General features: G+C 46.6%; 1 protein-coding gene across 1 annotated transcript in view; it reads left to right on the top strand.

The window, feature by feature from the left end:
• The window catches only part of DPT (dermatopontin), a 33,460-nt gene extending 17,154 nt beyond the window's left edge, over nucleotides 1-16,306 (top strand). Inside the window, exons 3-4 of the mRNA XM_044266901.1 lie at nucleotides 13,937-14,044; nucleotides 16,192-16,306. Coding sequence (XP_044122836.1) covers nucleotides 13,937-14,044; nucleotides 16,192-16,258 — 175 coding nt within the window. The 3' untranslated portion in view covers nucleotides 16,259-16,306. The remainder of the gene's footprint in view (nucleotides 1-13,936; nucleotides 14,045-16,191) is intronic.
• Nucleotides 16,307-17,415: the final 1,109 nt, after the last annotated feature.

Genomic DNA, 17,415 nt, shown 5'->3' with positions numbered 1-17,415 from the left:
CCCAGTCCCCCCATGTTGCATCTCCACTTCCTCATATCAGGGAGATCATATGATAGTTGTCTTTCTCCGATTGACTTATTTCGCTAAGCACCATACCCTCTAGTTCCATCCACATACTCGCAAATGGCAAGATTTCATTTCTTTTGATGGCTGCATAGTATTCCATTGTGTATATCTACCACATCTTCTTTATCCATTCATCTGTTGATGGGCATCTAGGCTCTTTCCATAGTTTGGCTATTGTGGGCATTGCTGCTATAAACATTAGGGTGCATGTGCCCCTTCGGACCACTAAAATTTCTGTCTTCAGGGAAAATACCCAGTAGTGTGATTGCTGGGTCGTAGGATAGCTCTGTTTAAAACTTTTTCAGGAACCTCCCTGCCGTTTTCCAGAGTGGCTGCACCAGCTTGCATTCCCACTAACAGTGTTGGAGGGTTCCACTTTCTCCGCATCCTCGCCAGCATCAGTTATTTCCTGACTTGTTAATTTTAGCCATTCTGACTGGTGTGAGGTGGTAACTCATTGTGGTTTTGATTTGTATTTCCCTGATGCCAAGTGATGTGGAGCACTTCTTCATGTGTCTGTTGGCCATCTGGATATCTTCTTTGCAGAAATGTCTGTTCATGTCCTCTGCCCATTTCTTGATTGGATTATTTGTTCTATAGGTGTTGAGTTTGATAAGTTCTTTCTAGATTTTGGATACTAGCCCTTTATCTGATATGTCGTTTGCAAATATCTTCTCCCATTCTGTCAGTTGTCTTTTGGTTTTGGTGACTGTTTCCTTTGCTGTGCAAAAACTTTGGATCTTGATGAAATCCTAATAGTTCATTTTTGCCCTTGCTTCCCTTGCCTTTGACGATGTTTCTAGGAAGAAGTTGTTGCTGCTGAGGTGGAAAAGGTTGCTGTCTGTGTTCTCCTCAAGGATTTTGATGGATTCCTTTCTCACATTGAGGTCCTTCATCCATTTTGAGTCTATTTTCATGTGTGGTGTAAGGAAATGGTCCAGTTTCATTCTTCTGCATGTGACTGTCCAATTGTCCCAGCACCATTTGTTGAAGAGACTGTCTTTATTCCTTAGGACATTCGTTCCTGCTTTGTCAAAGATTAATTGATCATAAAGTTGAGGGTCTGTTTCTGGGCTCTCTCTTCTGTTCCATTGATCTATGTGTCTGTTTTTGTGCCAGTACCATACTGTCTTGATGAGACAGCTTTGTAATAGAGCTTGAAGTCTGGAATTGTGATGCTACCAACTTTGGCTTTCTTTTTCAATATTCCTCTGGCTATTCAAGGTCTTTTCTGGTTCCATATAAATTTTAGGATTATTTGTTCCATTTCTTTGAAAAATATGGATGGGATTTTTGATAGGGGTTGCATTAAACGTGTAGATCATTTTAGGTAGCATCAACATTTTCACAATATTTGCTCTTCCAATTCATGAGCTTGGAAAGTTTTTCCATTTCATTGTGTATTCCTCAATTTCTTCCATGAGTACTTTATAGTTTTCTGAGTACAGATTCTTTGCTTCTTTGGTTAGGTTTATTCCTAGGAGTCTTGTGGTTTGGGGTATAATTGTAAATAGGATGGACTCCTTAATTTCTCTTTCTTCTGTCTTGCTCTTGGTGTATAGAAATGCAGCTGATTTCTCTGCATTGATTTTATATCCTGACACTTTACTGAATTCCTGTATGAGTTCTAGCAGTTTGGGAGTGGAATGTTTTGGGTTTTCCACATAAAATATCCTATCATCTGCAAAGAGTGATAGTTTGACTTCTTAGCCAATTCAGATGCCTTTTATTTCTTTTTGTTGTCTTACTGCTGGGGCTAGGACTTCTAGTACTATGTAGAATAGCAGTGGTGATAGTGGACATCCCTGCCATATTCCTGACCTTACAGGAAAAGCTCTCAGTTTTTTTCTATTGAGAATGATATTCACTGTGGGCTTTTCATAGATGGCTTTGATGATATTGAAGTAGGTATCCTCTATGCCTGTACTGTGAAGAGTTTTGATCAAGAACGGATGCTCTATTTGTCAAATGCTTTTTTAGCATCTATTAAGAGTATCATATGGTTCTTGTCCTTTTTTTTTAAATTAATGTATTGTATCACATTGATTGATTTGCAGATGTTGAACCAACCTTGCAGCCCAGGAATAAATCCCACTTGGTCATGGTGAATCATCCTTTTACTGTGCTGTTGGATTCTCTTGACTAGTATTTTGGTGAGAATTTTCACATCTGTGCTTCTCACGGATATTGGTCTGTAATTCTCCTTTTTGATGGGGTCTTTGTCTGGTTTGGGGATCAAGGTAATGCTAGCCTCTTAGAATGTGTTTAGAAGTTTTCCTTCCATCTCTATTTTTTTTGGAATAGTTTCAGGAGAATATTTATTAAATCTTCTTTAAATGTTTCATAGAATTCCCCTGGGAAGCTGTCTGGCCCTCGGCTCTTGTTTGTTGGGAGATTTTTAATGACTGCTTCAATCTCCTTACTAGTTATGGGCCTGTTCCGGTTTTCTAGTTCTTCCTGGCTCAGTTTTGGTAGTTTATATGTCTCTAGGAATGCCTCCATTTCTTCTAGATTATCAAATTTGCTGCCATATAGTTGCTCATAATATGTTCTTATAACTGTTTGTATTTCTTTAGTGTTGGTTGTGATCTCTCCTCTTTCATTCTTGATTTTATTTATTTGGGTCCTTTCTCTTTTCTTTTTGATAAGAGTGGCCAAGGGTTTATCAATCTTATTAATTCTTTCAAAGAACCAGCTCGTAGTTTTGTTGATTTGTTCTACTGTTCTTTTGGCTTCTATTTCATTGATTTTTGCTCTGATCCTTATTATTTCTCTTCTCCCGCTGGGTTTAGGCTTTCTTTGCCTTTCTTTCTCCAGCTCCTTTAGGTATAGGGTTAGGTTGTGTATTGAGACCTCTCTTGTTTCTTGAGAAAGGCTTGTATTGCTATGTATTTTCCTCTCAGGACTGCCTTTGCTGTATCCAAAAGATTTTGAGCAGTTGTGTTTTCATTTTCATTTGTTTCCATGATTTTTTTCAATTCTCCTTTAATTTCCTGGTTGACCCATTCATTCTTTAGTAGGATGCTCTCTAGCCTCCATGTGTCTGAATTTTTTCCAAATTTCCTCTTGTGATTGAGTTCTAGTTTCAAAGCATTGTGATCTGAAAATATACATGGAATGATCCCAATCTTTTGGTACCAGTTGAGACCTGATTTGTGACCCAGGATGTGATCTATTCCGGAGAATGTTCCATGTGCACTAGAGAAGAATGTTTATTCTGTTGCTTTGGGATGGAATGTTCTGAATATATCTGTGATGTTCATCTGGTCCAGTGTGTCATTTAAGGCTTTTATTTCCTTGTTGATCTTTTGCTTGGATGATCTGTCCATTTCAGTGAGGAGGATGTTAAAGTCCCCTAATAATATTGTATTATTATCTATGTGTTTCTTTTATTTTGTTATGAATTGGTTTATATAGTTGGCTGATCCCATGTTAGGGGTATAGATATTTAAAATTGTTAGATCTTGTTGGACAGGCCCTTTGAGTATAATATAGTGTCCTTCCTCATCTCTCATTATAGTCTTCGGCTTAACACTGAATTTGTCTGATATAAGGATTGCCACCCCACCTTTCTTTTGATGTCCATTAGCATGGTACATTGTTTTCCACCCCCTCACTTTAAATATGGAGGTGTCTTTGGGTCTAAGATGAGTTTCTTGAAAACAGCATATTGAAGGTTTTTTTTTTTTTTTTATCCATTCTGATACCCTGTGTCTTTTGATTGGGGCATTTAGCCCATTTACATTCAGGGTAACTATTGAAAGATATGAATTTAGTGCCGTTGTATTGCCTGTAAGGTGATTGTTACTGTATGTTGTCTCTGTTCCTTTCTGGTCTGTTATGTTTAGGCTCTCTCTTTGCTTAGAGGACCCCTTTCAATATTTCGTGTGAGGCTGGTTTGGTGTTTGCAAATTCTTTTAATTTTTTTTTGTCCTGGAAACTTTTTATCTCTCCTTCATTTTCAATGACAGCCTAGATGGATATAGTACTCTTGGCTGCATATTTTTCTCGTTTAGTGCTCTGAATATATCATGCCAGTCCTTTCTGGCCTGCCAGGTCTCTGTGGCTTGGTCTGTTGCCAATCTAATATTTCTACCCTTCTATGTTTCAAACGTCTTGTCCTGGGCTGCTTTCAGGATTTTCTCTTTGTCTCTGAGACTTGTAAATTTTACTATTGGATGATGGGGTGGTGACCGACTTTTATTGATTTTAAAGGGAGTTCTCTGTGCCTCCTATTTTGATGCTTGTTCCCTTCGCCAAGTTAGGCAAATTCTCTGCTATGATCTTCCCCAATATACCTTCTGCCCCCCTCTCTCTTTCATTTTCTTCTGCGATCACAATTATTCTAATATTTTTCTGTCTTATGGTATCACTTATCTCTCGAATTCTCTCACGATCTAGTAGTTGTCTCTCTTTTGCTCAGCTTCTTTATTCTCTGTCATTTGATCTTCTATATCACTAATTCTCTCTTTTGCTTCATTTATCCTAACAGTAAGAACCTCCTTTTTTGATTGTACCTCACTAATAACTATTTTGATTTCAACTTGGTTATATTTTAGTTCTTTTATTTCTCCAGAAAGGGGTTTTATTTCTCCAGAAATAGATTCTCTAATATCTTCCACACTTTTTTCGAGCCCAGCTAGTGACTTATAGTCACCATTCTGAACTCTAGCTCTGACATATTACTAATGTCTGTATTGATTAGGTCATTAGGCATTGATACTACATCTTGTTCTTTTTTTGTGTGGTGAGTTTTTCTGCCTTGTCATTTTATCCAGGTTAGAACAGAGGAATGAGAGAACAAAATACTGAAATGTAGCAATGACCCTCGAAAACTATACACTAACCAAATCAGAAGAGACCTGAAACCAGGGGAGAAGATGGGGGGGGGAGAGAAAAAAAAAGTGTGTGTGTGCGTGTATTAGACTGGCGAATAGAACACAGCCACACACTTGCTTTTGGTTTCATTTTGGTTTTAGAAGAAACTACCTCCCAAAATTTAAAAAAAAGAAAAATTTATGTATATACAAAAATAAGGGTAAACAAGATGAAGGGATGAACTATGACTGTAAAGATGAAAATTTTAAAAGATTCTAAAAAATTGATTGATAAGAAAGTTGGTTGGTAAAAAAAAAAAGAGAGAGAGAGAATGTGATCATGCTGCAGATTGGAACAAAGCCATGTGATAGATTTAGGCTATATTTTGACATATTAGAAGAAATTATATCTCAAATTTTTAAAGAAAAAACCTGTATGTATACAAGAAAATAAGATTAAATATGATGAAGGGATAGAATATGACTAATAATGAAAAATTTTAAAGATTTTCTTAAAAAGGTATTGATCATATAAAATAATTTAAAACGTTAAAATAGGAAAGCGTTGAAAAGTTTAAAAAGTAAAATAAAAAAATTTTAAAAATTTAACTTTGAAAGACTCAAGAATCACAGGAGAAAAGCCATGAGTTCTATGTGCTACAACCGCCTTGCTCTGGAGTTCCTCAGTTCTCCATCAGTGAACTTGGTCTTGGCTGGACGTTCTTGCTGATCTTCTGGGGGAGGGTCTCTTGCGGTGACTCTGAGTTGTCTTTGCCGCAGGCGGAACCGCACCGCCCTTGCCAGGGGCCGGGTAAGCGATGTGCTCGGGTTCGCGCTCGGACCTTTGTTCCCTGAGCGCTTTCCGTACCGCGTTGGACGACGGGAACGAAGATGGCGGCCGCCCGGTCTCCCCCGGAGGAGGCGAGAGCTGGGGCCCGCTCCTCAGTGCGACCGGGGAGAAACGCCGTCAGTCCCTCCCATCTCCCCGTCTACGGCGGCGCTCCGAGCGCCCCGGCTGTGACCGAGCGTCTCTGTCTCTGGCGCGCGGCCCGTGTGGAGCCTCCAAACGCCGCGGATCCTGCCGCGCGGCCTCGCTGCTCCTCCCAGAGAAGGAACCGGGTCTCCCCGGACCTGCCGCTTGCGGACGGCGCCGGGACCCCGGCCTGTGGCAACCCCGAGCTGAGAGCCCCTCCTCGGCCTGTCTGCGCCCGCGCTGCCCCGCTCCGGCCCCGGGAGCTCGGCCGCCCTCGGACACGCCCGGTCCTCCCGTGACCCCGAGGGACCCGAGACCACACGGTCCCCGCGAGGACTCCGCCCCCCCGTGGCCTCTGGAGCGACGGCCCCCGGCGCCGACTTCTGTGAGTCCCGCTGCGCTCGGGGCTCCGGCCTCGCCGGAGCCGGCCCTGCCCCTGCCCCTGCGGCTGCTCTTCCCCGCGCGTCCGGCCTCCGGGAGGTGCGGACTTTCCGCTCCGGGAGCCGCTGCGGGGCCTGCGGCGTGCGGCGTTGGGACGACTGTCGCGCTGGTCTCCGCACCCGAGAGCGCGGGCTCCGGCTCCTTTCCCGGTTCAGGTGTGTATACGGGGGCGGTGTCCGCACAACCAGCCCCTCGGGCAGCCCGGCAGGGACAGGAGTGACATCACAGGCTCCCCCTGGTCCGGGGCGGCTCGGCCTGTGCCCAGGGGCCGGGGAGAGCAGCGGCTGGTTCCTCGGAGCGCGGCGGAAGCTGTCGGTGCAGAGACCGCGGGTCCCGCTGCCGTCACTGGACTCTCGGGACGGTCATTCCTCCGCGCGTTGTTTACCGGCTCAGCCCGTGAACGGGGTCAAGTGAGTTGTTTACAGATGTTGGTCCGATGCGCCCCCGTGATGGCGATGGTGCTTGTCCTCACTGAGCTCCCGGCCTGTGCTCCCGTGTCGCCTCGTCTCTCTCACACTGAAAACGTGACCCTTTCCCACAGATGAGGGAAGCGAGGCAGGGAAGTCGCTCCAGACTCTGTCTGCCCAAAGTTCCAGACTGTTCGATCGTGTCCGCCTGCCTCGCCCCACAGACCTTCTGCACAGCACTGAGCTCTCCGTCCAGGGAGAAAGTAAGGCCCACACGGGTGAAGTACCAGGTGGCATCTGGAAGAAAACGAAGAAGAACGGGGTTGTTATTTGGAGTAGAGATGGTGGAGGTGGAGGTGTCCCCATCCGTGTTCAGGACAAAGGTGACCATGATGTAATGTGCCTGACCAAAGCCGGTAGGAATGGAAACAAACGTGTTTGCTGAGCAGCCCCGGGCACGGGTAGAGAGCCAGAAACTCGGTTCCAAGAGAGCAATTTGGAAAATATTTAAGTTTTCCTCCCTGTAATTTAAGTCAGAGATCTCTCTAGAACTCTGTTTCCCTGTATGGTGACACGTACTTGGACCATTTGAAATATAAATCTGCCAAGTACTGCGAGGAGACAGACATGAGCTTGGAAGGTCCTTTCTCATCCCCCGCCCAGGGTCTAGGGTCTCTCCACAGAGGACGGCTATGGGGACCTGGTCATTCAGCCCCACGGGCTCAGTTCCCCAGCAGTGTGGGGGGGCAGCCAGGTGGCTGCTCCTTTGCAGATGCTTTCCTTCATGCATAACTGCATTGGGGTCTTAATTTTCCCCTTTTTGCAAAAACAATTCAAATAGGTTCTGATGCAATTCCTATTGGGGGTGCCAGGATGAGCAAATTAGTCCAACCGGAAACAGGCTAATTCCTGCGAGCTTCTCCGGAAGAGCGGTGCGCAAGAGGATAGGTCGCGAACAGATTCTGTTTCCTTAAAAACTTCTCACTGACTTGCCTGTCCGTGAGGGACGTCCTCCTCGCAGGCGGAAGTAGACTGTGGGGTACCTCAACACCGCAACTCTACAAGTGCTGAATTTCTCGTCCAGGCCGCTGCCAACGAGACCACTAAGGTTATGTGCTGCCAGGGGCCACTGACCCCTTAAGGAGCCCAACAGATGGGTCATCATCGTGAAACAGGATGCTTTCATTGGATCCTGGGGGTTTTGTTCTGGTTTGGTTTTTTGGTGGTTTTCTTGTTATTGTTGTTGTGTTTTGTTTTGTTTTTTGGTCTGGGGCAGAGTACCATTTTGTGTTTTTCTTTTTTTAAATCAAATGCTCCATATTTGGTGCTAACAAGATCAGGACATTAGTGTTATATACTTAAAATAAGGTGGTGTCAGGACATGGAGAAAATAGGGGCAAAACAGAATTAGAGGTTGGACTGACCAGAAGCTTCTCGAAATTGTTGTCTGAATGTGAGTTGCTCAAAGAATGGGTCAGAAAACAGCCTCGGTTTATACTCGTTTAGAGAAAAGCTGAAGCTTCCTTGGGCCCCCCCCATTCTGGTTTGTTAATGTGGAAATGATGGGTGCTCTTGGAGTTCCTACAGCACGGAGGCTGCGGGGTGTGGCTCTCTGGCGCCCCACGACGCGGGATAAGGTTGAGTGTGATTCTCGCTCACTGTGATCCAGCTCACTCTCTGCCCGCAGATCAGACCCGTGGTGTGAAGTTTGACTTTAGGTCTAACCACTCCGTAATCAATAGTAGCAGTGGACCTTGATACACTTTTACACTGAGTCACTGTCTTCTGAGGAGCAGATTTAAAACCCTTTCTTTCGACTATTAAAACTGGTCCTCAGCCAAACCTCTGACAACATGTAAACTTGCCTCTTTGGCCAACTAAGTTGTATCTCCACTCCCGTTTTCAAAATGGGTGCGGGAGGGGCGCCTGGGTGGCTCAGTGGGTTGAGCCGCTGCCTTCGGCTCAGGTCATGATCTCAGGGTCCTGGGATGGAGTCCCGCATCGGGCTCCCTGCTCAGCGGGGAGCCTGCTTCCCTCTCTCTCATCCTGCCTCTCTGCCTGCTTGTGATCTCTCTGTCAAATAAATAACTAAAATCTTTAGAAATGGGTGTGGGAGCGCATCTCCAGGCCGCCTCTGTCCCGCTCTCCCAGCACAGGAGCCGGGCGCTCTCCCCGGGCGCTGCGATTCTGCCGGCGGCCTGCTCAGCAGCCCTGTCTTGATTCGAGTCGGATCTGTTGGTAACTTCAGTGCTCGGAGAACCTTAGATGAGAACATCTTCTCTCTTATAAATCGCCTCTGTTTGACCGGGTTGTCTTCAGCAACTAAGATTTATTTAATTTCCTTCCGTCTCATTCAAGCCCATCTGAGAAGCCGCACAAGTGGTTCTGTTCCCGCTGAGCTTTTCTCGTACGCTTGTCAGGTCTCATCTTTGCTGCAGATGACAGAAAAAGTATTATGGGGTGAGAAGGTATACCCCAGTAGTCACTCACCTAGAAGTGATGGGGGGACCACACACACACACACACACACACACACACACACAGCCACACACACGAGTTCTTCGTAAAGGGGTCCGTGAGGATCCCAACAGAAGAGCTTCCGTTATGTACCCGTTCCCGTGCGCTGAGTAAAGGCGCCTCACTGACTGGTCCTTCCCTTCACCTGGCCAAGCTGAGGGCTTGTTCGATTGTTGTCGTTGGTCTAGGAAGGTATGACCGTGTTCAGCAGGAAGTGTGCTCTCAAAAGGGTTACCTGGGGTGACCTGGTACTCACACGGAAGCTGGAAGCACGCACAGCGCTGGCCCCAGCCCCCCCCTTCAGGAAGCCTGATGCCAGCACTTATGAAACCCTGATCTTCTGCTTCCTCGTAGCCTCGTTAAACCTCCTGACAAGACCTTTTGTCCCTATCTCAGTGTCTAGCTCTGACAGTTTAAATTCCGTTTCTTCTCGGAGGAGTGAATACTGGGGCTTTCATTTATTAAGACATTTGGTGTGTGCCTGATATCATCGAGAACCGAACGGAGACGCATCTATCTGATTCTAAAACTCAGGGTCCTGGATCCTATGGGAACAGTGGTTCCCTCTGTGGATGGTCCTGGGGAGGTTTGCTTTCTACTAATGATTTGGGCCATTTCCCTCTCTGTTTTTGGTTTCATAAAGCAGGCATAATTTCCATCAATGTCCAAATTCCTTCCCTGGCCCCCTTCACCCAGGGATCTGTAAGATGGTATAAACTTATCTCACAGTTTTGTAACAAAACCACCACCACCACCACCAAAAATCAAGTAGAACAAAAACTGGGCTGGGACCTAGATGGAAACGTACCAGACCTTCTCCATGACACTCTAGAAATCTACTGGACAGCAGTACCCCCAGAGAGGCCTCCAGAGAAACTGTTAATTGGGGGGGTTGTATCTGATCACTACCAAAAATGAACTAATAGAGAACGCCAGGTAAAGTATTGAATAAACTGTTCCGCTTTAAAGCTTAAAACTTCATTTTTTACATGCAAGCCTCTCTCTCCCACTTTATTCCAAGTTTGTTGAAATCACCAAGTACTCGGACATCAAATCAGCAAACACTTAAAGAATAATTATCTAGACTGATTATTTCCAAATAATTTTGGCAGCTGGACCTAGCATAGTGCAGTACTGCCTTAGAACAGAGAAAAATGGCCACTAGCTTTTACATATTGAATCCCAGGAGTGCTTCAAAGTTCTGGAAAATATTTTGTATTCTCTGAAGTAAGGAAAACACCTCCCACTCCATTTCTTTTAATCCTAATCGGCATGATTCACGTTTACAACCAATGCCTCTTTTTTGGATAAACTTCAGTCTCACACGTGTGAGAATCCTCAGGGATCACGAGTCAAAAGGATCCAAGCGAAGCCCTATTCAGTCCATTTATGAGTCATTTAACACTTTTTTTTTTTTGAGGTATGTTCTTATTTTTTTTTCCAATTTATTTATATTCAGAAAAATGGTATTCATTATTTTTTCACCACACCCAGTGCTCCATGCAAGCCGTGCCCTCTATAATACCCACCACCTGGTACCCCAACCTCCCACCCCCCCGCCACTTCAAACCCCTCAGACTGTTTTTCAGAGTCCATAGTCTCTCATGGTTCACCTCCCCTTCCAATTTACCCAAATTCCCTACTCCTCTCTAAAGCCCCTTGTCCTCCATGCTATTTGTTATGCTCCACAAATAAGTGAAACCATATGATAATTGACTCTCTCTGCTTGACTTATTTCACTCAGCATCATCTCTTCCAGTCCCGTCCATGTTGCTACAAAAGTTGGGTATTCGTCCTTTCTGATAGGGGCATAATACTCCATAGTGTATATGGACCACATCTTCCTTATCCATTCATCCGTTGAAGGGCATCTTGGTTCTTTCCACAGTTTGGCGACTGTGGCCATTGCTGCTATAAACATTGGGGTACAGATGGCCCTTCTTTTCACGACATCTGTATCTTTGGGGTAAATACCCAAGAGTGCAATTGCAGGGTCATAGGGAAGCTCTATTTTTAATTTCTTGAGGAATCTCCACACTGTTCTCCAAAGAGGCTGCACCAACTTGCATTCCCACCAACAGTGTAAGAGGGTTCCCCTTTCTCCACATCCTCTCCAACACATGTTGTTTCCTGTTTTGTTAATTTTGGCCATTCTAACTGGTGTAAGGTGATATCTCAATGTGGTTTTAATTTGAATCTCCCTGAGGGCTAATGATGATGAGCATTTTTCCATGTGTCTGATAGCCATTTGTATGTCTTGATTGGAGAAGTGTCTGTTCATATCTTCTGCCCATTTTTTGATGTGTTTGTCTGTTTCCTGTGGGTTGAGTTTGAGGAGTTCATTATAGATCCTGGATATCAACCTTTTGTCTGTACTGTCATTTGCAAATATCTTCTCCCATTCCGTGGGGTGCCTCTTTGTTTTTTTGACTGTTTCCTTTGCTGTGCAGAAGCTTTTGATTTCGATGAAGTCCCAGAAGTTTATTTTCGCTTTTGTTTACTTTGCCTTTGGAGACGTATCTTGAAAGAAGTTGCTGTGGCTGATATCAAAGAGATTACTGCCTATGTTCTCCTCTAAGATTCTGATGGATTCCTGTCTCACGTTGAGATCTTTTATCCATCTTGAGTTTATCTTTGTGTACGGTGTAAGAGAATGGTCGAGTTTCATTCTTCTACATATAGCTGTCCAGTTTTCCCAGCACCATTTATTGAAGAGACTGTCTTTTTTCCACTGTATATTTTTTCCTGTTTTGTCAAAGATTAATTGACCATAGAGTTGAGGGTCCATATCAGGGCTTTCTACTCTGTTCCACTGGTCTATGTGTCTGTTTTTATGCCAGTACCATGCTGTCTTGGTGATCACAGCTTTGTAATAAAGCTTGAAATCAGGTAAGGTGATGCCGCCAGCTTTATTTTTGTTTTTCAACATTTCCTTAGCGATTCGGGGTCTCTTCTGATTCCATACAAATTTTAGGATTATTTGCTCCAGCTCTTTGAAGAATGCCGGTGGAATTTTGATCGGAATGGCATTAAAAGTATAGATTGCTCTAGGCAGTATAGACATTTTAACAATGTTTATTCTTCCGATCCAAGAGCATGGAATGGTCTTCCATCTTTTTGTGTCTTCTTCAATTTCTTTCATGAGTGTTCTATAGTTCCTCAAGTACAGATCCTTTACCTCTTTAGTTAGGTTTATTCCCAGGTATCTTATGGTTCTTGGTGCTATAGTAAATGGAATCGATTCTCTAATTTCCCTTTCTGTATTTTCATTGTTAGTGTATAAGAAAGCCACTGATTTCTGCACATTGACATTTAACACTTTTATTAGAAAGAGAAAGTCCTTGTTCTGGGTCTCTAGAAGCACAAAGTGGATTTCGGTATTAGCAGAGCCTTTTTCCCTTCATGAACACAGTAAGTGAAAACACATGGAACCCACTCTGGGCTGGGCTTGGCATCCTCCGAAGCATCACTACGTCTTGAGAAAAGTTCCAGAACAAGGACAGCTGTGTCATGTGGAGGAACAGCCATAAGCCTAGAGAAGCGGTTTCCAGGGCCCCGGCTAACTCCAGGCTACCGTGAGCGGACCGTCGAGCTTGCTGCATCCAAACGCTGAGATCCTCCTAAGTGACCTCCCACGTTATAAATCAGTCTTTTTAGGATTTCATAGTAATCCTTGCAATATGGAGTAGAGTGGGACATCTCTCTATCGTCAACATGTGCGACAACAACATGCAATGACCTCGCGAACTGAAGTCAGCAACTGACACTCGGTAACTGGCTTGGAGATACAGGTAAAGACTGTGGCAGACCCGTGTCACTGGGAAAGGACTGTTTTGGTCCCAAAGATCCCCTTATGAGAATCAGGAGATTCTAGATTTATTCCAGAAAGACCACAGCAGACCTACTTAACAGGCCTGGGACTGACTTAATCAAGAAGGGACAGGAAAGAAGGGACAGGAGAAAGGGGAAGAAGACACAAAACTGCTGGTAGGATTCAACTTCCGCCGTTTACGCGTCATGCACATCTGTACTAGTCCCACTGACCAACCTGTAAGGCTCTTCCATTCTTCTATTGACCAGGAAACTAAGATTAAGGGACTCTCCCAAGGGTATTTATTTATTCAGCAAATACTACGTAGCAGGAACTATTTCAGGTGCCACAAAACAATGGTGAACAAGGAAAAGGCATTTTGTGAGGATTAAATATTACTTTAATATTTTCATACACTTTAATCATGACTCAAAGTAAAAAAATACATAAAAAATGATCACACCATACATTATAAATACACATATACAGTACATTTGAAACGAAGGTTTTACACACGTACATGAGAACTTATCTGGTATGTCTCTACTTTCTCTTTTTCAAAGCTCATTTGGTAATAACCAATGAGACTGATTTCATGATCCACTAACAATCCCAGTCCACAGTTTGGAAGCCTGATTCCAGCAGACTTGAATGGCGTGGACTAGTACCGATATTAATATTCCCTCAAGGCCTGGGGACTCCTCTCCGTCGTTTTCAGCGTGTAGTTTAGCGACGAGAAGAAAGGAGAAGCCGGAGGAAACCAGCCTCTGCCCGCAGCCCGCACTGGTTCGGCGGAGACCGTCCAACTCCGGCTTGGGCTTCCCGTGAAGTGCAAGTGCCGTCTCCTCTTTGTAATCATGGTGTGTTTTATCCTTCTCTAAACTTTTTCATTCTTCCCGCATAGGCTGACCACGGAATACCCAGGCCACTACGGGGAGGAAATGGACATGATCTCCTACAACTACGACTATTACATGCGAGGCGCGACCACCACGTTCTCGGCAGTGGAAAGGTGAGCGTTCCCAGGGCAGAGACCACGTCGGCAGGGGTCTCCGGGATTTTCCCTACTTTATTGCTGCGTGGTCTAGAGTAAGCGGAGAGTCGCCTGGGGGTTGGGAGGCCCTGGGCGGGGCGCTGTTCTCACAAACCCACTTCCCCGAGAAGCTCAGCCGTCGGCAGGGGGACGCGCTCCAGGCCGCTCGGAGCAGGAACGCCTCAGCGAGGTCTCTGGCGGTCTAAGCTCTGTCCGTCGCTCAATCTCAAAGAGCACGTTTTCTACCCAGTGTCGGGAGCAGAGGGCAAAACTGGTCGGAGGAGGATCCATTGTCTAACTGGACCCCGTGGCCGCCGACCCCCTCCTGGGGTTGCAGGGAAGGGGGGGAGGGACCCCCATACTCGGGAAAGGAAAGGGTTTACATAACCTGAAGGCGGGCAGAATTCCTCCATCGCCTCTCCTAGTCCTACCCCAGCCACTCCAACAGAAAACAGACCACGCGATGTCTTCTCCCAGCTAGTGTAGACGGCGCCAGCAGAGTCAGGGGCTTCGCGTCAGGAGAGCCCGTGAACGCAGCACGGGAATCCCTGAAAAGCCACCACAAACCTTTTGCAAACAGCAAAACTTACCTTCGCTCATTAAATAATGGACTTTGATGAATGTGAGCGTGACTCACCTCTCAGGGATATTTATGTTTGTCAATGAAATGACGTCGCACTAACCAAAGTTAGCATGGCCCAGAATTTAAACAACCAAAACAACAGAAAAAACAACATTAAATAGCTCTGAAAAGGCACCCGACATGCTGCAGGCTCCACAAAGACCTTTATGTTTACCCCCAAGGGACCCCTCATTTCTCACACATTAGTCCCTTTTATTTTACATCCATTTCTAAGTAGCTTACTTAGCTGTTTTCTAGAAGCAGAACCCTAGAAACTGAACAGGGAAGAGCAGACATAAAATGGAACTCGTCAGCCGTGAGAACAGCGAAGTGACCGAGCCCTCGCACAGAATGTATTTAAGAAAAGGAAAGACTTAAGAACTCGAAACTGGGGGAGCCTGGTGACAGTGAGCAGGTGTGTCACCCCCAAGGGCAGACTAGGGACAGTGCCGGGGGCATCCAGCATTCCTAACGATGTCTCCACGTCAGTAAGAAAGTTAGTCCTGATTGGCTGGTTAAGAAGGAACATAAGAAAGGAAATACCATCCAAAATTACGACTCCCTCTCTCTCTCTCTCTATATATATATATATGCATAAAATAAAATTATGACTATATGTAAAACAAATTTACGACTATATACAGTCATAATTTGGGGTGGTATTTTCTTTATTATATACATACGCACATGCCTGTCAAAATATCCAATTCCCATTGGCTTTGAAATTTTTCAGTTCCGGGGAGTAACCCAGAACCTTGGAAAACTGAGAGGCCGTGTCATGTATTTGTTGAAAACGAGCCTGTGCGGTTGTACAGCTGTCAGTAACAGCCGGTGGCTTCACGATCCACAGCACGTGTCCCTTCAGCTCTGCTGCAAGATGCTAAGGCCACCGGCTTGGAGAAATGGCACCAGCGCAGACCTGCTGGGAGGGAGTTTTGCGCATCCAGTGGGTTCCTCCTGGCACCCAGTCGCTCAACCTGAGCGCTACTGACCGAGAAGTTCTCTGCTGCAGAGACGACCCTGTCATTCCAGATGTTTAGTGGCAGGCTTGGCCCCAGCTGCTGGCTGGCAGTAGCAACCTCCCCTCCCCCACAGCCGTGACAACGAAAACTGTCCTGGGGAGCCAGAGCGCCCCTGCTCGAGAGCCACCAAGACTGGGTCCTCTTAGGACCACGTCTGAAACTCGCTCGGCAGCGGCCAGTGGCTTACAGGAGACAAGGCTGAACAAATGCTTGTATTTCAAGCTGTTAACCTGTGTGTCCTCGAGGTACCCGTGGACAGAGCGGCGCAGCTGACCCCAAGGGACGGTCACCGGGTGCCCTGGGCCGGAAGGTGTCGAGGTTACGCCCCTCACCGAGGAGTGCCTGATGGTTTTCGAGAGGCTTCCTAGAGAACCAAGGGAGATCAGGCGCCCCTTAAGTTCCCAAACCCTCGGAAGGTCATTCAGCACTTCCCGGGCGGCAGGGACCTTTCTCACCGGCCTCGGCCGTCTCTGTCCCCACAGGGACCGCCAGTGGAAGTTCATAATGTGCCGCATGACCGACTACGACTGCGAGTTTGCCAGCGTGTAGGTCCGCCGCTCGCCGAGTGCGGGGACGCCGGGAGCCGGGAGAGCCGCGTCCGCCCGCCCCGCCCGCCGCCGGACCCCGGTGCGTCCTCTGCTCTGTTCTTCCCCCGACCGGGCTGGCGGCCACCGCGCCAGCTTCCCGGGCCTTCCTAACGAGCATCACGCTTACAATAAAATCCACAATCAAAGCGCGTTCTCACTTTCAACATGTTCTGTAGCGACCGAGGGGTGTGACTGACCATGGCTTCCTTGTGCGCCGCATAGACCTGCGCGTCTCACGGCCAGAAAACGGCCGGGTTCCGGGAGCCCCGGCCGGAGCCTCGCTACTGCTTTTGCCGCCACATGAGCTGCAGGCAGGCCTGGGGCCGAGCAGTATCTGTAGGAGGTTCAGGGTAGTGGAGTGAAGGCGGCAGTGGGCGTTCTCTGTAGGTCCGTGCGTTTGAATGGAACCCGGGGTCCTCACCAAGCCTTGAGGGGACACGTGCCCACTGCCCCCCCCATCAGCCATGTCGTCTAGAAGTCCCAAGTGCAGGGTTCTGAGCTCCGGGAGGGTGCAGACCGGGAGGTCAAATGCAGGGATACAAGGGTCTGGGCAGAGCTGGACGCCTTAGCGCGGGAAGAGTTCCCTAACTGACGGAAGGTTCTAGGCACCAGTAATGCCAAAGATGCAGAAACACAGAAACCTATGCAGATGCGGCTCAGGTCAGACGGGAACAAGGGAGGAGAGAGAATGGGACTCGGGTTAGGAACCTGGGGGCAAGGAAAGGGTAGCTGGGTGGCTTTGGGAACAGAAAAGGGGGGCTGGGTCACGGGCACCTGGAGAGAGTCGTGGTTCCTGGAGTCCTAAGAGTCACAGGCAAACTCACCTGCATCGGTGCCCGTTTTCTGGCTGGGAAAGGCCGCCTGAGACTCCACGTCCCTTCTCGGCACAGTTCAGGGGTGTTTCTTGCGGAGGTGACTCCACCCTTCCTCCTCCGCTGATGTCTCTGTCCCCAGCCCTTTGTACCGTCTTCATCATAAAAGGAATAAAAACGTTAACCTTCACTATGCTGCCAACGTGGAGGGTCAGTCTGTGCTCTCGCCTCCCCCTTTCCAATTATTCATCTGGAAAATGGGGCTTAGCGTTGTGATCTGGGCCAAGCCCCGGGCCTGGCTGCGATG

The sequence above is a fragment of the Neovison vison genome, chromosome 10 (assembly GCF_020171115.1).
Source record: "Neovison vison isolate M4711 chromosome 10, ASM_NN_V1, whole genome shotgun sequence".
Taxonomy (NCBI): domain Eukaryota; kingdom Metazoa; phylum Chordata; class Mammalia; order Carnivora; family Mustelidae; genus Neogale; species Neogale vison.
This window is presented reverse-complemented; position numbering and strand designations above follow the sequence as displayed.